The sequence below is a fragment of the Antedon bifida genome, chromosome 10 (genome assembly GCF_963402885.1).
Source record: "Antedon bifida chromosome 10, ecAntBifi1.1, whole genome shotgun sequence".
In the NCBI taxonomy this organism is placed as follows: Eukaryota; Metazoa; Echinodermata; class Crinoidea; order Comatulida; family Antedonidae; genus Antedon; species Antedon bifida.
In genome coordinates, this window is record NC_136235.1 from 5737316 (window position 1) to 5762337 (window position 25022).

A 25022-nucleotide genomic window follows, 5' to 3' on the forward strand; every position below is an offset into this window, starting at 1 on the left:
CAGGATTTACTCATACTATACACACACTGTACAGGATTTGCTCATACTGTATACACACTGTACAGGATTTACTCATACTGTATACACACTGTACAGGATTTGCTCATACTATATGCACACTGTACAGAATTTGCTCATACTGTATACACACTGTACAGGATTTACTCATACTGTATACACACTGTACAGGATTTTCTCATACTATATACACACTGTACAGGATTTGCTCATACTATATACACACTGTACAGGATTTACTCATACTATATACACACTGTACAGGATTTACTCATACTGTATACACACTGTACAGGATTTACTCATACTGTATACACACTGTACAGGATTTGCTCATACTATATACACACTGTACATGATTTACTCATACTATACACACACTGTACAGGATTTGCTCATACTGTATACACACTGTACAGGATTTGCTCATACTATATACACACTGTACAGAATTTGCTCATACTATATACACACTGTGCAGGATTTACTCATACTATACACACACTGTACAGGATTTGCTCATACTATACACACACTGTACATGATTTGCTCATACTATATACACACTGTACAGGATTTACTCATACTATACACACACTGTACAGGATTTGCTCATACTGTATACACACTGTACAGGATTTACTCATACTGTATACACACTGTACAGGATTTGCTCATACTATATGCACACTGTACAGAATTTGCTCATACTGTATACACACTGTACAGGATTTACTCATACTGTATACACACTGTACAGGATTTTCTCATACTATATACACACTGTACAGGATTTACTCATACTATATACACACTGTACAGGATTTACTCATACTGTATACACACTGTACAGGATTTACTCATACTGTATACACACTGTACAGGATTTACTCATACTGTATACACACTGTACAGGATTTACTCATACTGTATACACACTGTACAGGATTTACTCATACTGTATACACACTGTACAGGATTTACTCATACTATATACACACTGTAGGAATCAGTGGCATTTTATAATTGTTTTTTATTTTGTTTAAGGATAAAGTGAAAGCTCATGAAGATAATCGTGAAAGACATCGCAAAATGTTACCAAGTAAGAAAATACATTTGTCTAGTATCTTTTTTTTTCATGGTCTTATCAATATTTTACCAAATCTTGAAGCTGTCATGCTATCTTGCTAATAACAATTACTAATGAAGTTTGTAAACTTATGTAACATGTACATTAGTTTCAACTACTCTTTGTTTTATCGTGGGACACATTAAATATAAAAAGTTGTCTCCAAACTATTCTGATTTATATATTCCATTTCTCATCTCATTTGCATTTTTATTTTCCAGGTGGTTTAGGAGGCTTAGGTCCCACATTGGACATGCTTGGACCAAACAGTGGTGGTGGAATGATGGGACCCATTGGTGGTGGGGGTAGAGGGATGGGCGGCGGTTTTGACATGGGAATGGGAGGTGGACAAGGGATGGGAAGTGGTATGGGGATGGGCAATGCAGGAGGCATGGGGATGGGTAATGCAGGAGGAGGTATGGGGATGGGTACTGGAGGAGGTGGTATGGGAATGGGCAATTCAGGCATTGGTCTTAGTAGCAGTCTTGTTGGTGGAAACAGTAGCATGGGAGGAAGCCTTGGCGGAAATCTTAACTTAGGACTAGGAGGAAGTCTATCAGGTATTCTGTTTTTATGTGTACTAATAATAATCTTGTCAATTGACATAGCTATTAAATTTTAAGAAAGATCACCACAGCATACAGGGGATTATTCTGCTATACACAGCTATAAAATTCAAAATTATTTTTAAACATTTAAGAATTCAAAATCACTACCAAATTTAATTGTAATTGTTACCATTTTAACATATACCGTAAATCTTCTAATTGTAACCCTGGGTTATTATTCTTGGATTTTTTTTTTTTTGGGTGGGTTACTATTAAAAGGGGGGTTACTATTAGAGTAGTGGGTTACTATTACTAATCTTAAATTAGGCATCTGAAAATAGTAACCCACCCCCAACTTTTCCGGTCAGCAACTCATAGCAAAATAATAAAACAGTACGAATAAACACATTTGGTTGAACTCTAACTTTATTTTATAAACTCAAAAACACTCAATCCTCCCCCACTCCCGAGATCAACATGCATTATCTCCTTATTTTCAAAATACGGCCGGCTGAATCATAAGTTGTGACTCTAATAATAACCCCATGGGTTACTACTAGAGTAGTGGGTTATTATTATAGATTGACTTATAAGGTGAGTTACTATTAGAAGGAGGGTTACTATTAGAGTGTAGGTTACTATTAGAAGGGGTGGTTACTATTAGAATGTGGGTTACTATTAGAAGATTTACGGTAATTACAAAGTTTTTGACAGAACCATTGTATTATTATATAAATTAAACATTTCTTTATATTTTCATATATGCTTTAACATGTATTATCTGTTATTGATACTGTAGGTGGTGGAATGGGTAGCATTGGCAACAGTGGACTTGGAAGTATGAACAGTGGAGGTATGAGCCTAGGAGGTAAGTTAATTACTCCCATTATACAAAGTGTGCCATATTTCTAGCTAAAATATTCTCTAGCTCTATAAAAATTTACTGAAAATGGATAAGGTGTATTCCCTGCATTGTTTCTGTTTTTACTAAGGTCATATTTCATTTACAATAACATTGGTTTTCTCTTTTTATCATAATTAAACCATAGAACATAAATTTAGGACAAGTAATGACCTGGTTTAATGTTTTTAAATTAATGCATGCATTATTTTTACAAAACGTCAACAATTGCAGGGATAATTTAAACAAGATGAAAATGTCACCAGAATTAGTTAATCAAACATTTTGTGATCTCATAATTGTCTTGGAAATATAAAGAAATGTTTTTCTGTTAAAGGTGGCGGAAGTGGAGGAGGAAGTTTTGGCAACGGACTCAGTGGCAGTGGAATGGGAAGCTTTGGTAGTGGGGGAGGGGGAGGGTATGTTGGCAGTTCAAGCCTTGGAGGCTCAAGTATGGGCATAAGTAGTTTAGTAGGGGGTGGCGGGTCAATGGGTATGAGCAACACCGGGATGGGCTATAATAATAACTCCAACATGGGCTCAGATATTGGTATGAATTTGTCTGGTGGTAGAGGTGACTTTGGAAATTTCGGTGGAAATTCTTCCATTCTTGGTGAACCAAGAGGCCAAAACTTACGAGATTCAGGAAGACAGAATTTTAGAGATGGTGGTGGTTCAAGTTGCTCTATACTTGTAAAAAATGTAAGTATCGTTCTATTCCACATGTGTTTACTTAAATGTAATATTTACCTCCAAACACTATACAGCTTAATCTTGTACCTGTCAATGGGCGGATCTAGGATTTTGAAATTAGCAGCCCCCAGGACTTTTTAAATTATAATATGAAGTGTTAAGTATAACCAAATGTCCACAATTTGGGGGTGGGGGAACCCATCTATGCTTGTCTATTGACCAAAACCAGTTTATGCAAACATAACTAATTGTCAGGAATAGTGTTTAAATGTTAAACTTATACCTAGGGCGGATTGCTATAAAACAGTCTTAAGACAGCTTCCCTACGTTTTTTAGATCTAATTTAAGATCACAAACTATATTTAATGTAAAAATAATACTATATGGTCCTATTGCGATAACATTTTTCGTCTTTAAATGGTTAGAAATGTGAAAAATAAGTCGATTCTAATAATTATAGCGGCCCGCTATAAATCCCAAAATGCATTGCACACGGATTGATATTTTTGTTTTTCTTCTGTAATTCACCCACTTTTCGATCGATCGTGAGGCCAAAACAAATGGAAGACTCCTAACTTTTCAGCGAAAATACCGGGTTTTCCCCAATTTGTATCAACGGAGTCTGGCAAAAATAGAAAGACAATTAATGCAGCAACTATACAACATCAGGCTAGGTATATGGCTAGCGTACGATATTCGTACGTTACCGATATTTACCAGCAGCTAGGCCTACAAAACTAAGCCTAGCTAGGCTAGGCCTAAAGACCGTCGACGAGAGGTCATTCGCCGCGAGATACTTAGATAGTGCATTGTTTCTCACTTTTTATCATAATTTACCATAAAACGTACATTTAAGATGAGGAATGACCTGGTTTAATGTTTGTAAAGTAACATATATGTATTATTTTTACAAAACGTCACAAATTGAAGGGAAGGTGTCTTTAACTGATGGTCTTAACTCCTCGATTAAAGCCTACTTTATCAGATATACTAAATGCACCCCTGTTAGACCATTGCTATAAACAGTCTTAACTAAGACCGCGTTACGTAGACTAACAAATTGAAGGCGTACTTTACGCATAGAATACCAAATAAGGTAATGTTCGTCACGCTTCAATTCACAATCATAACAGTACATACATTTATACGCAAGAAAATCTATTCTATGCCTATATAAGAATAAAATCACCGTTATTACTTGATTTAACACTTAAAACTTGTAAAATTGGTTGTCTTTGACGATAAATAACATGTATAAGCAACAAAAAGAGAGGTTTAAGACTCCTTCGAGTAGGCTTTAATTTTAAAGACCGTTTACTGGTCTATAATAAAGACTACTTGCTAAATTAGGAATGAGAACTTTTTTATGAAAGTAATACTTGAATTTAAATTCTGTTTATTATTTTCCAGTTACCTTTCTCTTATGATTGGAAAAAGTTAAAGGATAGCTTTAGGCACATTGGTAAGTTTATTTCAATTTTATTCTAGACATACTAAATTAAAACCCTAAAAGGAACACCATTCAGACCCTCCAAAGTGTCCCCTTGATAGAGGTGTTGCCTGAATATGGATTAGTCGTAGTGTTAAAACATATATTTCCTCTCGTTTGTTTAACCAGAAAGTGTCTCGTATTAGGCCTAAAATAGTGGTTTTACTGTTTAACAATTTCTTTAAAATGGTGTTTATTTTAGCTCCAGTAGTGTATGCTGAAGTTCGTACCGAGAATGGACGTTCTAAAGGTTATGGTCTTGTGAAGTTTGAAGTTCCAGCTGATGCCAGAAAAGCTGTCGGTATCCTTTGTACTTAACTAATGCTTGTATTTGAAAATAAAATTTTTTTTTATAAGTTAGGAGCCATAAAATCGGCCTCTCTATTGCTATATGCATATCACTACCCTGTCCCATGGGGATTTCCCTCCAGAATTGTTAAGGAAATATATTTTTGTTTTGTTTTCTTTAACATATTTATCACAGAAGAAATGAATCGTGTTCGTTTTGACGGTCGGGAGATTGTGGTTCAGATACATCAATAGTTCAGTTTTGGTGTCCTGCCTATATATGGTTCATTTTAGTCATCTGGTATGTCTCGTTTATTGGGAATCTCTTCCCTGGAGTCATTTCCTGTGGTTTTAGAAAGTGTTCTGTACTCCTGGCTGAAGGGTCTTTGCTTTGGCGATGTCTACTTTTTGTCAAGCATTGTGTTGAAGAATTTTTGTACATAAATGTCTAATTGTGTGTTTTTTTTTTTGTAGAATTATTGTAAAAAAATAAGCAGAATTTTGTAAACTGTTCCTAGATTATTTTTTGTATTTTATGGACCAATTTAGAGTTTTATCACCTGAACACAAGAATTGACAGTCGTCGCCAATGGAATGTTTCAGCTTGCTTGTATATTGCTTATTTTTACTGGATATTTTTCTCCGATTCTAGCATGTAGTAGGTCTCCTGTTTTTGTTTTATGAAATTTACATAATACCCAAATTTTATTTCTGCATTATTTTCACTCATGCTAAAGTTTTTCCCATAATGGTTAATTATTATTCTGAAAACCTTTTTTTTTTTCTAATTTTTTTCTGAGTGACAGTTTTGTCTTATTTTTGCAGAAATCTATATAAGATCAGAACAATATAGATATTTTAAAGTATTTGTTTTTTTCTGACTGTTAATAAATGGTAATGGCTGGCAGGGTTCGGCTGGCAACATGTAATTAAATATTCATAATTAATTTTACAAAATTGTATTTTAGGTATATTTTGTATGGAAAATTCTCAGTTTTTAAATGGTCATATTTACACTCTATTAGTAGCTCAGACAAGTGTGATCTATTTTTGATGTGTTCTGTAGTTAAGATGAATATGTAATTATCTTCGATTCCATGTATATAAAGACAGTACTTTGAGAGTGTACCTATGCTACATTGAGCAGAATGTTAAAACACAGCAGAAATGTAATCATTTTCTTTTAGCCAGTCGTAATTTCATTTGTGGAAGGTAAAACTAATGCTTACCATGGATCTAGAAAATCTACTGGTTTCCGGTTTGTTATTTGATGAAATTTCAACTAGAAATTACTTCCCGTCAGTCCTTGCATTATACTTTATTTAGAAGAATTGTATGTTATGTAATCATTTGAGAAATAAAAATGTCAAGATTAGATTAATACCACAAAGTTTATTAGCTAATTAAAAACTGAAACTTCTTCTTGAGCCTTCATATTAACCATTTTAGCAGTTTGTTTTATGAATCTGAAATGTGTTGCTGTTTTTATCAGTTTTTAAATTGGTTGGTAGCTCAAGAAATATTACAGCATTGATAACAAAATAGAGTGATTAGATTATACCAGTTTCAACCAGTTCTAACTGGTTTTATCATGTCTATTGTCAGTATGTTGTCTGCAGCTTTTCCAACATATCTTTGCTGTACTTCATTAATAGATGTTGACAAGAACCTTAATATTTGGTGATTATGGAATAATTTGCTTTAGTATAGAAGCTAGTCTTCAGTATCTGCTTTGTATTTTAATAAATGTGCTTGATAAAGCTCAACAACACTTTTTTGATGATATATTTTATCTTCATTCATCTAGTCTTAGAAGACATTTATGTTGAATGTTTTGAAGTTTTATTTTTCTAACTTTTAAAAGTTTCAATTCAAAATTGGGTACTAATTTAACTGTACTATGTGATTATTTGTAATGACACTACCACTTCAGGTAGATTGACTTTACTTGCCTTTTTTGTATTTCGCGACGTGCGAATTTGTTGAATCCAACTTGACTTGAATGTGGTAAATTTAATATTCTGTATATTTTTTTCACAATCTTTTCACAAGGAGGAAATGTTGCATTGCAATATGGTTGGTAAATCAGCAATGCAATTATTGTACGTTTTTAAAAGTTTCACTGCAGACTGGAACATCCCATCGAAAGCGATTGAGTTTGCTTTAGGGGTCCCCCGGGTCTAGCATGTTTGATATATATGTTATTGTTTGTTTTGTAAAATCCGGAATAAATTGAATAGTATAACAATAATGAGAGGGAAGTCGGAATTCATCAGTTCAATTTTTAATGCGTGGTTTTATCAATTCTTAATTGTGAAGCAGATGTTCCAATTACAGTAAATCAAAATGTTATTATCATTTTTGTTGTGTATTCATCTGATTTCATGGTTTACCACAGCACTGGGTTGGAGTCTTAGTTTCCAATTTAAATTATAAGAACAAAACACGAACAAAATGTTTAAATGTGGTTCAGTTGTTTAATGTTTGATTTAATACTTTTTGATTGATACTACTGTAATTGGTTTCAGATGAGTGTACTTATTACACCTACTTTTCTGCACTAATGGAGTCTGCAATTATTCAATGAAAAGAAAAGCTATGTAAAATATATTTAAAGTGTATTTGATATCTATACTTCAGCTGAATGCTTCTTCATTTGAAAATGCCTTTCTTCTGCCACTTGTAAATAGATATAAATATACCTTAGAATTCACATAATGATGTACTGAATGTCTAGGGGAGACGCCGTAACCGACCGATGGAAAGTCTTCTCAGCCAAGGACTATATACTGTAGGTTCAATGTGCATTGTTTGCCCTTGTACATTTAACAGTACATCCCCCGAGATCAGTTAACAATTTTAGGCTGTTGAGAATATGGTGTGACCCTTGGAATGTTATTGAAAAATGTTAACATCTATTTCACTTCAAAGCGCATTGAGACTATGGTATAATTCGCTATATCAAATGTGGGTACATTTTAGTAAAGAACACATCACTAGAAATGTTTTTGTTGGTTTGCCATAACACAACATTTCACAGAATAAATATAGTACAGTACTAGTATTCCTATTCATGTTCTACATAAAACAAATGGATTATTCTTTTGTATACTTTGTTAATGAGCATTGACAATACTGCATCTAGAGGCAAATGATGCATTGGCTTGCTAGCAAGAATGTGTTAATTACTGTCAATCATACAGCTTCAGAAAACAACAATATTATCCACACTTTGTGTGTATCCCATCTGACTGTGTTGTGGATATTCATTGTTTTTTCGTTACAAAACCTGTTCATTGTGGATATGTATTATTACAGCGACATCATGTTGAAGTATACAGGTGTTCTTTACGGCGTTCGTGTGGGAAGTCTGTGCGTTTATTACGATTCCAGATTATTATTGAAAAGACCATCAATTTCCTGCATGCAAAAATTCAACACATGATCAATTTTCTTGGAATTTACTTTTGTGTGGTCTGTCCAGAAAAATGAAATGAATTGATTACAACATTACCAAATACTGTACTTGGATATATCTATTTTGGTGTTTGTGTTTTTACTTGCCAAGTGATTAAATGAGACAAACTGATTGGACAATATTCCTTGATAATTCAATACAAATTAATGTTGGAGATAAAATCATCTGGGATTTTATTTTGGTATGCTAAATTCATTAGTTATTTTGAGTTGAAATCTGATAATGTTATCAATGATCTTTGGCATTTCTGGGTTTACTAAATCTGATAACAGAAGTAATCCTGACAAACAAAGGTAAGTTATTTATATTGATTTAATTGTAATCAAATTGATAATGAAAGAACAGCAAAGATCGAACAATAATTTTGAAACATAAAATCATTCTTTAACTAGTTAATGCATTACAGTATTTGAATTTAAGTAAATTTGCATAATAATATTAACAATATTAACAACCTGACTTGCAGCTATTGAATCTAAAACTGTCTACACTCTCAAACTTTGTGACAAAACAAGGCCATATACATGGCTGCAGTCGTGTGCTCAAGTTAGTGTTTACCAACCGACCGACATAGTGATCTGTAGAGTTGCGTTGCACACGACTGAATATGTGATGTGTCCATATATGGACACGATGATGTCATATCACTACCATATCGCACTTTTTTTGTCAAGCTAGCTTGATAGTGCAGATGGAGCTTAAAGATGTATTGTACACCCAAAAAACATGAAAAATGAATATAATCGAACTTTGAATATATTATTTTGTAGTTTTAATCAAGTTAATCGCTTCCATAAAAAAAAAAAGACAAAATTGTTTTCACATATAAAATAACATAATAAATAGTTAAATTCAACCAAAAATCCAATCCATCCAATTTGACCATTTTTTGCCTTCAATTACAGTTTTTCAGGTAAATACATTTTGTTTAGATCCAATTTTTGGTCAAAGTGGATAACTATTATGTGACATTAAAATTGCATATTCAACAAAAGAAATTTTAAAAATTATTTTTCAGGGGGACAGTACATCTTTAATAGTCACATCTGTGTCGTCATGTGTTGCATTATAAAAACAAAAGGTTGCTATTGTACAAAAATTGCAACTGTATAATTAATGTACATATATAATCACTGTATTTTGATTTAAATAAAGAATTGATATAATTTGATAGTTGTTTTTTTTCATTTGTTATCAGCAAATAAAATGTACACATAGATTTGATTGAATTGTAGCAAATTAAACTTCAAATACAAAGTAAAATACCAATTAAATTTATATGTACAGAACAAAATAAAAGTCAAACTATGCGACCTTCCCAATATGTTTATACTACTTTTAATATTTGTATAATGTCCCCAACTCAAATTGCATGTATAAACAGTTGTAAATGTGACAAAGGTTAGAAAATATAACTATGGTGAATAAGATTGTGCAAACCAGGCTTATGAACATTTCAAAACATGACAATTGGCTACTACTGACTTCACAAACATAAATTTGTTGAGCGTTGGATCTTCCCAGATCTAGGAAAGTCGGAGGCGGTTAGTACAATGAGTCTTATTTACTTTTTAGAGGGCTCCTTTCACTTACCCTTTGACTTACCCTTTGATCCACTACTAACTTTGATCATGTAAATTTCAATTGATAATTATTTTTATGCAAAATCAAAATATACAATTTTATATAAATAATGTACTGTAAATATGTCTTATACGTTAACTAAAAATAAAGTAATAATATAATCTATTTGAAATCATCAAACTCCATAATATACTGTCTCACTGTTCAGTTTTGGAAATTGTTACTTTAAGCAAAAGAATCGACAAATTCATTGTCGTCTTCAACATCAGATTCACCATCCTCTGGATTCATTTGTTTATTCATTACGTCTAACCTGTCCTTAAGAAACGAAGCAGAATCGTGTGTCAAAGATGGCAAATTCTCTTCTCTTTCTTCGTGTTTGCGGAGTTTAAAACCACCATTTTGAAATATCAATGCTATTTCACTTACAACATCTGTTTGAAAAAATAAGTGTGTTAAAATTTGGCCCAAAATAAGGTTTCGCTACGGATATGTTGCACAACATAATCGTTTTCGTAAGCCAGTAAAAATCTCTTTCGCATGGCAACGAAATATTGAGGGCGCTGTCTAAAATATAACTGCGGTAAATTTTTACGAAGCGCAGGCAAGAAAAAAGTTGCATGCCTATAAATAAGAATACATTTTGGACCAGTGACAGTATTCATTATTTTTTGGCTAAGAGAAAAAAATAGTATTTTGAGAAAACATTTCATTGTGATTGGTGGATATACGGCCACCTGTCATTTATTGGTTTGAAATTGGAGACAACATACCAGTTGGATTGCCCTTTTCTTTCAATGGCTTGTCTGAAATCTTGCGTAAATTAGCCTTTCCAAGTCGTTCCCTGGCAGCAACAATGTTCTTTGCATCAAACGGTAATCCACTGGAAGCAACATCTTCTGGCTTTTGGCTCGCAAGTTTAGCAATTGGTTTACTTTTTGGAAATGTTGGTGGTAAACCTTGGACAGGAGGGGGCGGGGGTGGTGGAGGTGCTAAACTCGGGACTGGGGGAGGAGGCGGAGGTGGTGGTAAGTTGGGAAGAGGAGGTGGTGGTGGTGCAGCAGAAGGTGCCATGCTTGTTGAATGTTCATCAGACACAGGAGGTGGAGGAGGAAGGCTTGATGGAGGGCCAGACTGATTTTCTTCATTGTTGGGTTTTTTTCTACCTTTCTTACGAGTTTTTAGAATGCTTGGTGATGGGTATTTCTACAAAGATATAACCACAAAACTTGTAAGTACTGTATATGTATTTCTGTATGTGATAAATTTCATAACAATTACTAGTCTAGGTTCTACAGTAGACCGAAATTAGTAAAAAGATAAATATTTTGGCACATATGGCGATTCATACGTCTATATTTTCAGACAAAAATCGACTGCCTGGTGGACTAAATAAGATAAAAAATAAAAATAAATACAGACTAAACAATTACATAAACCAAATGCGTGTTTAAATGTTTTGGTTTGACTCATTTAATTTGAAAAAAAAACTAGACTACACACAAGATATAACGAAATGCATACCATGTTGTGTTGTTTTAAGCGCTGCAATGTCTTCTGTCTTTCCGCATCAATGAATGCTTTCATTTCCTTGTCTTTGGCTTCTTTCTTTTCCTTTTGCTAGAATTGTTATAAAAATACATATTTAATCATTTAAACATACTGTAGTAACCTCTAGTTGATCACCTTAAGTGTAGTGTAGACCGAGCTTTAGATTCTGTAATCTGTGCACCAATATTTACAAAAATATGTAATAGTAATAATATAAATCCAAAGGCAAATTACTGAAAAAATGCTGTGGGTATCAGTGGCTGGATCTCAATGGCGATACAAAAAAAAAAAAAGCGAAAAGCTAAATCAAAACGATAAAGTAAAACAGCCAGAAAAGTTAGCAGAGCTTTCGGGCAACACTAGCCCTTCATCAGTGCAAGTGAAGGAATTTGGATAACGTCATAGTATAAGAACTAGCAAGTGCTGTCTGGGGGTTAGGGAGTAATAATATACTTATTTCACATAATCATTCTTGCATTGAATTGGTTGGATATAAAGAGATAGATATTTTAACACATACCACTATTAGTTTACGATGGTCTGCTAGCTTTTGCTCTTGAACATTCTTCTCTTTCGACTGGGTTTCATAAGTGGCCATAAACATTTGCTGTAAAATAAATATCAACAGTCTAAACCGATTTCTGTAGGCCTACTCTGTGACTGAAACACTGGTTCTCGTCGGATCACCAAAGTTAAGCAACGTTCGGCCTGGTTAGAGCTTGGATGGGAGACCATCTGGGAATATTGAGTGCTGTGTACGGAGCTGGGGTCCCATTAGGCATTTGAAATCAGCACTGCTGACTCTTATGGCAGCCCCTGCATCTCTGCCTTAGATGTATTGGCCCATGCCTTTCCTGTGGTCAAGGTGGGCATTGGACAAGAGAAGCCCTTGATCAATGATAGGACCAATCAAGGTGCTTTAAATATTCAGATGAATGTAAAACTAATTGACATTGTCAATTTGCGACCGACGTCAGCCATAACAAACTCTGTGATTATCTCAATCTAACTAAAAACCGAGGAAGGTTAGTATGATACAGGCTTTATACTATATGTGTTTCACATTTGGTGCTGTATCATAACATTTTGTCTATGATACTTGGCAAATTTAGAAACAGGAGCAAGAATTGGCTAAATAAAGTGTCCACTCAATATAAAACATATATTTCCCATTGTTTATTTCACAGGAAGGTGTATTGTTAATGGGAGGGGTTCTACTGTATGTTGATTCTTTCAAACTTACTTTGTTATTTCTGATATTTGCTTTCTTTTTTCGAATTCTGCTCATTTTTGCTGCCACCTTTCTAAGTTGTGGGTTAATCATCATCGATGGCCTTTCAACTTCATCATCATCTTCCAATCCATCAAAACTCTCATAAGCATCGTAGAATTCATTTTCTTCCTTTTCTTTCTCATCTGAATAAAAAGAAAGAAGTTTGATTGCATGCTGATGTGATAAAAAATGATTTTAAATGTAAAAAATATAGATAAAGATATCATTACCCTCAATTTGCTTTCTTATTGTTTCTTCTTCTATTTTCAGTTCATTTTCTTGTTCTTGTAAAATCGCAATTTCTGTGTCGTAAACCTTCATTTGTAGTTGTTGATGTTTTGTTTCCAATTCTTCTACTTGTTTCTTCAAGCCACTTCCTTCTTTAACCATTGCAATCTAAGATTATCAGTAGAAACTATCCATTTAGTAATAACATACAAGATGGCATAATGGAGTAATTATTAGAGAGGATTGTCAGCCAAGACTGCTAAAGGCCAACTCAGACTTGGCATCATACGACAACCCCTGACAAAACGTCTTGATACATCGGTGCTGTCTGAGTTGAATCTTGATGAAACTAGTTGTCTTGAGATAGCGTCAGGCATAATTTTTAAATTATATTAATTTTCTCCCAAAAAGCGGCTCGTCGGGCCTCGTCGTACAACGTTGTTCGAGTTAGCCTTAACATGACTATTGGGTTGATAGTTTCAATATTTGGACAGTAAAAACTGTATGGATTTATTTAGCTATGCAACTCTAACCCTTGTTACATTGACACCAAAAAGATAAAGATCATTTAGAAAAAGATCAACAAAACTAGTCTCCGAGAGGGTTGAAGAAGAGTAATTTATTGCAGTCATAACATTTTCCAGATAGATCATTGATTACGGTAAATAATAATCCATGGATAGATTGATGATAAGCTCTTTCATTATTTTGTTGCTAGTGTAACAAAGTACCATTCATATATTTCAGAGGAATTTGCAAGAGAGAGCCTCAAATGAGACTTAGTTTATGAGCACGATAAATTATAAAATAGTTTATCCATTCTACTGTACCTCTTGCTGTATTTTCTCTTGCGAGTATTTATACTTCTGTTTCTTAGCTTCAAGCTGCTGTTTCTTTTCTTCAGCCAACACTTGTTTCAGATTGTTGAGTCGCTCCTGGCCATACACTTCCCAAGTAGATCTGCCAAACTTTGGTTTATCTTCCATCATATTTGCAACTCTTCCTGTAGGATAATAATTATAGTTTACTTTAAATTTACTAGCTGTTTCCATAATGTGCAGCGCATTGAGAGCTTGCTTATATGTGCTATATACGAATGAACTATTATTATTATTATTCTTGTGATATGTTATACAATATTTATTTTTCATTTTGTATATTTTATTTTGCAAAAAGGTTGAATTCATGCACACTGAGATACAAGAAAAGGTTGAGAATGGGCAGAGTCAAAAACAGGAACCTTTCAGATATCCATGATTGCTTGTATGGGTACATGGAGGAATGATGGGTGCAAAATTACAGCCATGTTGATGATATTTAAAATATATACCTTTACTTAATTCAACACATTTTGTGAAATATTGAACTTTGAAATCCTGTATCCTTTCTATTGCCGTTTGAAATTGTTCCATCCACATGTTGTAGTCCTCCGCCAGTTGCTTTCGCTTCTCCTCGCTACGATATTCATCTTGCAGATTTTCTTTAATCTCAAATTGTTTACTGTATGCCAACTCCCGAAGATCTAAAAATGGTTGAATCTTCAGGTTATATAGTTCTGCTAAGCTTTGACACAAATCAGAAATGACTTCATCTTCTTTTTCATAAAATTCTTTCATTTTTTTCATGTTATCAGCATCTGTTTTTTCGTTTTTTAATTGTTCATACTTGTTTTGTATTCTTGTGACATCATTTTCATATTCTCTCTGTTTGAGTTCTCCCATATCTTCTAGATATTTCTCAATGCATGTATCAACTTCAAAGAGAGTGTCAATAAGAAACTGCTGATCACAGATGTCTGCAGCGACATTTAAGTACTGTCGAACCGAGATCTCCACTTCATCTGGTATGACTTCACTCTGAAAGAAAAAGCTCCACACACCTCTTGCTTCATATGGTAAATATGGAGGGTAGTCTTCCATAGCAGGGCTTAAAAGACATAATTGCTCATGCGCGTATCTTACATCATGAAAAGAAAATAGCCCCGTCCAACTCTTTTCGTTACTTTCATTATTTTCATTTGGGGGAGGGGATGTAGTTTTCGTTGATAATGTGTTGAACCGCTTTTGTACAAATCGAACTTTCTCACGACGACATGTTATTGCCAGTTTATGATGGTGTTCATTCCAAGCAACATCGAACTTGAGCTTTCCACGTGGCTTGGCGTCAAATGCATTGGTTTTAACAACCTCCCAATCTTCGTGGCTATTCATTCTCTTAAGTGACATGATTCAGAGTTAAATTGTTTTCATCTATTGGATATCATATCCCACACCCCATCCTGATCCTTCTGATTTGTTGTTTCTCCATTTTTACTGAGCTAAACAGAAAAGAATGATTTTTTTAAATGATAAGGTATTAAAGACAATGGATATATATTTTTGTTAATAATAAACAATGTTTTAACATGTTTTTTTTTTATCATGCAAGATAATAATATTAAACTGTACTATACTCTATATGACCATGTAAGTTAGGCTAGTACTCTACAGTAGGTAGTTATAGTATAGTCTAGTTAGTAGAAAGTATTAGAACTACACCATTGACTACCTACCATGAGTTAAAATAATCTATTCTAGATGTAGGCCTAGGCTAGAGGAGAGTAGTATTATTTAATAATTAATATAGGCTAGGCTCATCTCTATCATTCTAGCTAGGTAGATATATATAGCCTATCGTCCTACTATATTAATAATACTAATAGGCCTACTCTACTACTACTACTGCAGTATGCTAGAGTCTGTTTAGTGTTAGAGTATACTCTCTAACTATATAACATGTGAAATCGAAATATATTATAGGGCCTAGTGTACATCGTTATGTTTCTCACCTACATTCTGTACATTCTTTTTTTCAGATCACCTGTATGTAGGGCCTATTTATAAACAAATAGGGTCTAAAAGTCCACTTTAGCTCTTCAAATGTTTACATTTTATTATCAATTACGTCATTGTATGTCAAAGGTTAACTTATAAATATAGCAATTTATATTGCTAAAATAATCTATAAATTTCCAAAATATACAGTAATGTATATTATTGAATAGCTAATTTTTAACAATTAAAAGTATGCTTTTATTCTTTAATAGAACTAAGCCTGTATATTGTTGAAGAAAAATGTTAGGTTCCAAAGTTTTTGCTCACCAAAGACGTTGAAGAAGTCAAATACGAAGTGCAAAATGTGACTTACTAATCCTATTTCATTTACATGCGTTATTAGTGGCAAAGGAATGTTCATAGGCAGTAACACATCTTATGATATTAGTGTAGTGTGGTGGAGTACTTTTTATTAAAATAATAAATACTATGTGGTCATTTTAATTATAGAGGCCTATATCGTTTTTATTTTTTACAGAGGCGCGCCATAACCTATCTCTACTATGTATACGAAAAAGTTTACTTATTGTTTACATTTTCATTTATTTGTATGTTGTGTGTAGGCTTATTTATATAGAGGCCTGATTGGATCGAATATTCCATTGGATCACCGCCTGATTCACCATGGCGGCGGACCCAAGCAATAAGGTACCGTCTAAAAGGTCTTTTCAATTAAAGATGTGTAAAAAGGTTGCAGAATTAACACAAGTAGTGCACATGTTATTTACTAAAAACCATGAAAGAGAAATCGAAATTGCTACAATGGTTGAACAATACGAGTGTGAAATAAGTAAATTGGTCAATTCGTACCAAGAGAAGATAGGAGCCCTCACTAACGATGTTGAAGTGATTAAAGTTACTGAAGAACGGGCGAGACAAAAAATCATTCAAAATGAAAAAGAGTTTAAATTTAAGCTTGAGCAGCAGAAAGAAGCGTACATTAAAGAATTAGAAAGTGCAAAGAAATTAAAAGATGAACTTCAAGTAAAAAATGATAAGTTATTGAAACAAATAAAGGATTTGGAAGAAGAGCTATCAATATCATTACCAAAGAAAAATCGTGTGAATCATGAAGTCGAATATCATGATGATTCAAACACTTTTTTTCATAAACCGACTGCTAAAGTTAACCGAGAAGATAGGCTAATAGTTGAAAGATTGAATGATACAATTTCAACAAGAGAATCATCGCAAATTTTGAACTTAAAAAAACAACTGGAGAAGGAAAAACAGAAACATGCACAAGAACAAATGAATTTTGACCATCAATTAGAGAAACTTCGCAATGATTTGGAGGAAATGGAGATACAAATGCACAAGAAAATGAATGATGCTTGCAGAGACTTGATGGCAACAGAAGAAAGTCGTGACAAAATTGTAGAAAAAAATAAAAAGTTGGAAGTTGAACTCAGGGCCCTTAACAAAAAGATTAAAATCTCTCAGCAAAATGATATAGAGAAAAGAAAATGGATGTTAAAAGACGCCAATTATCCTGTCGATAAGATTGTAGGTTTACATGACTGACTTGGTACAACATTCTGCTCAAACCAGAAACTTTACCTAAAATTCCTGGAATATGTGATAAATTTCAATTTATTCATGTTTATTTGGCCAAGTAAAATTAATACATTTTTGATCATATTTCATGGAAAGGTGACAAAAGATCATTACAAAATCTGACCAAATTGATGATAATCATCATATCAAGAATTACTTTAAACTATATTTATACTTTTTTCCCTACAGGAAGTGAATGAAGAAATGGAACGTTTAAGGCGGGAAATAAAGCGTTATAAACTGGAGCTTTCAAACCGAGAAGGCAACTTCAATCGAATGTTCACGAGCACAGTGCCAGTTAGACTAGACAACAAGACAACATCACTTACAAATTGTGTCACAAGGGTAATAATGATATTAAAATTTGTTTTTCATGACAAACCACACAACTGTACAGCTGTCAAGTCAAAAAGTTATTCTGCATATGCTCAGCAACATATGAGCATGTGTACAATGACTCGATAGCCGATGTGGCGTGTCATGAAAACTAATTAATCATCTATTCTTCAGTCAGTAACAAATATACCTGGGTTGAAATACATTTTTCACAAGTTGTGTTCCTGCTATATTCATTTATTTAGTGGTGATTAATAATAATTAAGTAGTGATATTTCAACTTGGATCTTGATAAGTTTAAATGGATATTACCTATCAATTCAACAACATTTATTTCGACCAAAATCAACATATTATGTATATACAAGTAACATCAAAGTATCATTTGGTCGAGGGACGTAGAGACTCAAATAAGTCTGTCCAACTGTCGCCCTTCGTCATGACACATAATAATTACGTAACGTATGTAAACATAATGTACAGATTTATATTATTACTGTTTGTTTTTACTTCATTCAATTTTTTATTTATAGTTGCCCTCATCTGCTGACAAAACCCGTATCTCATTTGAACGTCTTCCAACATTAACATCTGAGCATGTTCGCCGAAAAACAGCACGATATCAACGTCCACCAAGTAGCATTAAAGACCAATGGAACACACTAAACACTCTACATAGCTGATTTCACTGAAGCAGAACATTTGTTGTCTATTTGAATCAACTGAATATAACACACTAATCTGACATATAAACAAAAATGTGTCAAATTCAAAAAATCAATGTACACAACAGTTAAATTTCAGTAGCAGAAAGCTTAGCATATTCTGGCCTAAAAATTGATTCAGGCATACTGTAACAACATGGTTTTAAATCTAATAAAAAATAAGTGAGTCAAATGGCCGAGCGGTTAAGGCAGGGACACCGATAACGTACCTAAAGAGCCAACAATATCGGCATTGTGGGTTCGAGGCCGACTCACTTCTAATTCTAGTGGAGGAACAAGTCTTCTCCGATAAGAAGAGTTACCCCGATGAACTGGTTCACAAAATAGCCACTGTATCAGGGGGATTAACACCTCTCTGATAGGACAGCGATTAATTTACTATTGGTAATCCACATGTGCCTAAAGACATAAAGTAAAAAATAAAACAATATACAATATTTTTACAGAAATTTGTACTATATTTTTATAAAAATATTATTACATCATGTGTGTATACAGTACAATACTCAGTTTCAGATTCCATTTAAAGATTCTTTTAGGAATGATAAATACTTATACTGTATTCAAAATTACATATCTTTTTACTCCCACCAATTTTCACGTCTTTAACATTTTATGTTGTTTTTTATTTCGGCATCATTACTCTTTTCCTTCTCGTACAATATTAGAAAAATAATAGAAAAGTGAATAGGATGAGGTTATTTTACTGTTTAATATCTTTAATAAATGAATGAATGTTTACATATGATTTCAATGACTTACACAAAATATAGAATTGTTGTTATTTGTAAAAAGGTACACAAGATTATATGTGGCCCTGCTATTAGAACAAGATTTGTACTACTACAGTACTATTCTATATACAAATGGCCTTCACTACTCATTGTATTAACAATGCTTTTTGCAACATCATTGATTTTAATGAATTCTGGTCATTGTTGTTTTCATGTGTTCAACCCACTAAGCTATGCATTACATCATTCAATGCTAAATTGAATCTTAACAAATATATAATGCAGTTTCAACAATTTAGTTTATCATTTACTTATTTTTTATACTTTTATCATTTTAAATAAAAAATTAGCTATATAACATTTTTGTGTATATCTTGTTATTAATATTGTTTAATTCTGAAAGTGTTCCAGGCAAACAGCAATTACTCGTAGGCTATGATTCTTGCTTTCACAACTATTGGTTGATAGACACATCTTAGCTAATACAGCAATATTGCACATAACTTTACCAGTAGTTTTACCAAGACTTTTGTATTGCTTAAGTATGGTTCCCACTAGAACACAATGCAGCAATGCAAGTGGGAACCGAGGACGCAACAGTGCTACAAACATCGCTACGGGAAATCAAATCAGTTTGATTTCACGAAAGTCAAATGAACACTGGAAAACATAGTACAGTAAAGTACGAGGGGTCACGGTGAACCAGGTCAAAGTCTATGGCAACTCTAACGTTGACGCACAACAAGCAGGTTTGATTTCACACAGACAGGGGCAAACACAATTATTGGAAGGGCATTTTCTAACGTTGCGCTGGTTAAGTTGCGTCGCTAATGGGGACTGGCAAAGACAATATTTTAAATATACATATATATATATCCCAGATATTCTGAAAAGCTTTTAATGTTCAGTTTATAGATGGTACAGAGTGTAACACACTGGATGGATTCATATCTTCTTCATCATTTGGTTCATTGCTGTCTAGAATCATTCGTGGAGAATCCTGACGTGGTGATGTTGACATTTGTTGCATCTTCTTATCTTCTGGCTCAGTGTTTTCTAGTGCAACTGAAATTAAAATACACAATATACTAAGCTATAAAGTACTGTTTTTATTAGATACAGTTTTGCAGTGTAGAATAGTTGAACATAACACTCTCTCTACACTATTAAACTAGTTTGGCAAAAAAATTGATGTGCCCAAATATGGTAGTGATATGCCTAAATATAGTAGTGATATCATGCTGCAATCATCATGCACATATATGGGCACATCCCATTTTTTTGGCCCATAAAGTTTGATAGTGTAGACAGAGCTTTATAGAAACAAAGAAATGTATTACAAACCATTGAAAGCATCTGGATATTCTGTAGAAAGTTTTGTTTTAAGGATCCTAGAAAAGAATAAATAATATATGAATATTTTTAAATAGTCCTGATTGAATATAATATACTAAATATTTTTCTCATAATCAGGGGACCTGCCTACTCAGGGGACACTTTCCCATGAAACAAGTACAGTATATGTTTTAACACTGTGGTCAATCCCTATTAAGGGACACTTTGGTGGGTCCCCATGAATAGGAGTTCCACTGTATTTTGTTATACTTGTTTTTGCAATAATCCCCTTCCCACATTTCCAACAATTCTCTCTGTCTAAAGCTTTGTCTACACTATCAAACTTTATGTGACAAAACAAATGTGATATGCCCATATATAGTCATATCACTACCATATTTGGGCATATCACTACCAAATTTGGCCACAGCACATGTCTTGATAGTGTAGACAGAGCTTAATGTCATGTCCTTTATAAAAGTTGACTTATTATATTCTCCAGGTCTCCTGATTAGCTCTAGTCCTAAAAACATTGACAGAAGATAGTCCCTGGTCTTTAGCATCAATATTATGTCCTTTTTTTCAGTAAATTTTTCCAGTAAAAAATGCCATTTACAACATTATCTTCTAATATTCATACCTAATTCGTCGAAAAATCCCATCAATATCTTTACGCATATCCAGTAGAAGTGCAGTGTGACCCTTGAACTGTGTTGCCAATGTTTCATATTGGTTTACTGAGAGTTGATTGAATTTTGAAAGCATTTCATTGGTTTTCTCAAATCGTTCCAACCTGAAATATTAATAAATATGTAATCTAATTAAGTACCATATTAATATAGTGTACTCTAAAAATATCATATAATAATACAGTATAATAAATACAGTTACCTAATCAGTATGGAACTTAAATGTTAGGTTTATTTTACTTTTTTTATTGTTAATTTCTCATGCAAGGTCACAAAAAAAAGATAAATGATGTTCAATGAAAAGGCATGCATTAAATGGCATTTTGATCTATAACGTTTACAGTTACAGTTCTGAAATGCAACAAATACTAACATTGAACCTGATCATCAATAACATTTCTGCACTGAAACCTCTTAAAAATCTATAAGTGATGATGATAAAAGTGATTTGATATTGCAATGTTATCATGTTGTTAACCCTTCATAATTGTACAAAAAAAAACATTTGTTGATAATCGAAACAGCAAATGAACATACATCTGTTTCTGAGCAAGCAAGACTGCGTTCATGTCATCCTCGTTGACTAGTGCGTTCAGGCTCTCAATGAACACATCTGAACCACCACTCTTCGACATCTTTCAGCCTATTATAAACATTCTACTGTATTAGACCTAGATAAATTAAACTTTTAAAGACATCAAATACAGATTAGAACATATACCTGAATTAATAGTAATACACCTAAAACAAATAACTTTTCGTTCATATATAGGCCTAGGCCTAGTCGTTGAAATATAAAATTATTTTAATACTGTAATAAATTAATATAGTAGAGACGGATTATGATTCGGTAGTAGCAGGAAAATCTGCTCTCTCTGAGGTAGGCCGGTACCCATCAATCCATAAGCTTAGGGTGGGAATTACAGAGTTAGGCCTAGGCCCTAGGGTCTAGTACTGTCTGTATGTAGTACTTAGTAGGCCGGGTAGAGAGAGAGAGGCTGGCTAGTAAAAAGGCCTAGCCTAGCCTAAATAGCGAGTAGCGTGTCTTTATTAATCATATTACAAGAAACACACAGAAGAGACGTTTCTGTATTTCATCCTAGTCTAGTATCATTCAAATAACATAACAAATATCAATACAATAGATTAAACTAGAAGAAATATACTTTTAGCATCAAAAGCTGGCCTACCGAGGCTCTAAATAAACTTCTTTTTTTTGCAACAACTAATCTGTATAGCGCCACCACTCCCCGTGAATAATATAATGATGATAAAAAAAGAGGAATTTGGTATGTTGTTACATAATAATGGGTGATATTCATAGTAAAAACATTACACCTTTTAAAGATTTCAATATTTTTGATGTAAACCATTTTAGCTAAATTCGGTATTGTTGTTATTCCGTTCGTTATTCCATATAAAATACCGAAAACATTAGACTGTTAGGCTTAGGCATATTTCACTCTGAACTGTACTTTTTTATAATGAATTAATAAATAATATTATGAATGTTTAGTTTTATTAGTATATATATCAAAACTTTAATCGAACATAATATAGATATTATTAATTATAGTCTGTTTAATGTTAACTTTTATTGCGCCGCGCCCATAAGATTGTGCTTGAGATTATTCCATTTCATCATAGGGGATTTAATTTGTAGCATACATTGCATACTCATAATAATTTTGAAAAGATATTCTTGCGCAATTTCAAATTGCACTGCGCGAAATTTGCTGAACACAAAATAATAACACGAAACGTACTTAGGCATAAAAGAGGGAGCCCCGTATTTCTCTGATCATCATTAAAAAAATGTCATTGGTCATCCCCAGGTCGGGAGGGGAAGGGAGCGTTAGTCCGTATTTACAATTTTATAACCCTACTGTAATTGCCAAAGTGCGAGCTAGCGAGGCATGCATTTCATATTCAATGAATATGCATATTCTAACAATTAGGATGACGTATGTACGTATATATATATGAACTACTCATTTCAACCTAATTGATTTGTTTTTATACGATTTGAGGCTAATTTTGTGCATTTTTACGTTTTTGAACTTCTTTCAAGAAAGTGTTAAAATTAGGCTCACATTTTGTCAACGTGCCTATTGGCTGAAATGGATCTAAAACCGATTTGAAGCTATTATTTGTGCATTTTTGATGTGACAGGCCGTTAAATATGCATATTCATGAACGTCACGCTGGAGAAACGTTCGGTGGTGGAATAGAGATAAAGCTATGCGAACTACTGTGTTTGGGGTTCAAAGAATTATACTTCCCCCTTTCCACAATAATGCATAAGATGTTGTGGAAACGATCCCAATGCTGTGACAGAGGCTTAGTGCTGAGGTAGGGAGAGAACACCATAACATCTTTTTTTCCTCTGGCTTACGCCATCTGTTTTTTCGATCTCGTAAATGTTATGTTTAGCGCCCTCCATTTTAAGAACACCTGTGTTCAGTTAGGAACAAATATAGAACATTTGTCGATGCCCGGTGTCTAGACCAACTTCGAAGTTGTACTAACCACTAGGCTAGGCCTTATGCATATGAAAAGATAAAAACCCACCTAAAACTTTCAAGTTGCACCTGGATAGTTGAAATTTTATCATTACCATAATTTATCATAGGTGATTATTGTAATTGATTTATGAATTGTACAAATATTAAAATTAGTAATTAGGCTTTTGTGTGTGGTTTGCGCTGTTTGTATTTTGTAAGTTTATCTGTTGAATTACTATCGTGGTCGCATGAATTGCAGGCATTGCATGCCTCGCTGGCTCGGACTATATCGTAGTTATCAAGAATACGAATACGACGACTTCGCAGAGCAGTGACTAAATGATTGAAGCGCCATCTAGAATTTACTATTTTGATGTTTATTTTATTCATCGGTTGAAACAGCGCGCCACGAAATTGCAAAATTAGCTGTGATATACTGTAGTGCGTTAACTAAACAGTTACACTTTGGAATAAGTAGTACAGAATTGACTTACTGCAGCTAAATTGCACGAAATCTGAGTAAAGTAACAAGTAAGTATATAAACGCTCTTTTTAGTTAAGATTTACGTATGCTGTTTTAGTGTAAATGCATGGTGAATATAACCTCTAGCTGGTGGTGGTGTGGTGATTGATGTGAGTGTGCATGGTGTGGGTGGACGCCCTTGATTTTTAGTGAGGAGAGTTAGAACGTCATACCCGATTAATATACTCTAAAGTTAGACAAGCAACAAGTTGCCACCGTGCGTACGGACGTGTGTGTTGTATTAATTATAGAGCAACTGTGGCCTAGGAATTAATTGTATAAAATAAACGAGCTTGTGTTATTTTGTCTTGCATTTCAGTTGCTGAAATGGCCACAACAAACGGTGATACCGATTTGGCAGATGGACATAACCCACAAAATGGGGCAGTGTATGATCGTAAGTAAAAGTTCCAACATTTTTAATAAATAAAAATAAACTGTTTAGACTAGGTAGGGCTAGGCCTAGGCTTCCTGGAACCTGTCATGCTAGCCTATATACTATATACAGCCAGGGTAAAGGAATGCTAGAGATAAAAAAGGTTCAGAAATTGTTAAGCATAAACCAG

General features: G+C 33.6%; 5 protein-coding genes across 13 annotated transcripts in view; 3 read left to right on the top strand and 2 right to left on the bottom strand.

The window, feature by feature from the left end:
• Positions 1-6837, top strand: part of LOC144854242 (myelin expression factor 2-like) — a 15134-nt gene extending 8297 nt beyond the window's left edge. Inside the window, exons 9-15 of the mRNA XM_078712173.1 lie at positions 1066-1120; positions 1369-1707; positions 2495-2563; positions 2934-3298; positions 4700-4751; positions 4981-5079; positions 5263-6837. Coding sequence (XP_078568299.1) covers positions 1066-1120; positions 1369-1707; positions 2495-2563; positions 2934-3298; positions 4700-4751; positions 4981-5079; positions 5263-5321 — 1038 coding nt within the window. The 3' untranslated portion in view covers positions 5322-6837. The remainder of the gene's footprint in view (positions 1-1065; positions 1121-1368; positions 1708-2494; positions 2564-2933; positions 3299-4699; positions 4752-4980; positions 5080-5262) is intronic.
• A 3029-nt stretch (positions 6838-9866) lies between these two features.
• Positions 9867-16111, bottom strand: LOC144854197 (junction-mediating and -regulatory protein-like). 2 transcript variants are annotated; one of them, XM_078712110.1, is made up of 9 exons: positions 16008-16111; positions 14511-15497; positions 14011-14183; positions 13183-13348; positions 12923-13095; positions 12200-12286; positions 11653-11748; positions 10902-11334; positions 9867-10562 (listed from the first exon to the last, which is right to left on the bottom strand). In XM_078712110.1, exons 2-9 carry the CDS (start codon positions 15403-15405, stop codon positions 10354-10356), a joined length of 2232 nt encoding a protein of 743 aa, XP_078568236.1. In that variant the 5' UTR covers positions 15406-15497; positions 16008-16111; the 3' UTR covers positions 9867-10353. The 2 variants fall into 2 exon arrangements, with proteins under 2 accessions (XP_078568236.1, XP_078568237.1); XM_078712111.1 differs by having other exon boundaries at positions 16012-16099.
• A 505-nt stretch (positions 16112-16616) lies between these two features.
• Positions 16617-19898, top strand: LOC144854215 (uncharacterized). Its single transcript, XM_078712134.1, has 3 exons — positions 16617-17559; positions 17800-17955; positions 18480-19898. Exons 1-3 carry the CDS (start codon positions 16678-16680, stop codon positions 18627-18629), a joined length of 1188 nt encoding a protein of 395 aa, XP_078568260.1. The 5' UTR covers positions 16617-16677; the 3' UTR covers positions 18630-19898.
• Positions 19899-20278: 380 nt separating this feature from the next.
• Positions 20279-22656, bottom strand: LOC144854234 (kxDL motif-containing protein 1-like). 4 transcript variants are annotated; one of them, XM_078712163.1, is made up of 5 exons: positions 22620-22656; positions 21967-22114; positions 21381-21533; positions 20750-20796; positions 20279-20470 (listed from the first exon to the last, which is right to left on the bottom strand). In XM_078712163.1, the coding sequence occupies exons 2-5, from the start codon at positions 22062-22064 to the stop codon at positions 20310-20312; spliced, it is 459 nt and encodes a 152-aa protein (XP_078568289.1). In that variant the 5' UTR covers positions 22065-22114; positions 22620-22656; the 3' UTR covers positions 20279-20309. The 4 variants fall into 4 exon arrangements, with proteins under 4 accessions (XP_078568289.1, XP_078568291.1, XP_078568288.1 ...); XM_078712165.1 differs by having other exon boundaries at positions 21967-22072; positions 22620-22647; XM_078712162.1 differs by having other exon boundaries at positions 22596-22636.
• Positions 22657-24326: 1670 nt separating this feature from the next.
• LOC144854185 (ras GTPase-activating-like protein IQGAP1) overlaps positions 24327-25022 on the top strand; it is a 59729-nt gene continuing 59033 nt past the window's right edge. For all 5 annotated transcript variants that reach the window (XM_078712087.1, XM_078712088.1, XM_078712090.1 and 2 more), the window contains exons 1-2: positions 24327-24464; positions 24776-24853. In XM_078712087.1, the coding sequence (XP_078568213.1) occupies positions 24784-24853 (70 nt within the window). In that variant the 5' untranslated portion in view covers positions 24327-24464; positions 24776-24783. The remainder of the gene's footprint in view (positions 24465-24775; positions 24854-25022) is intronic.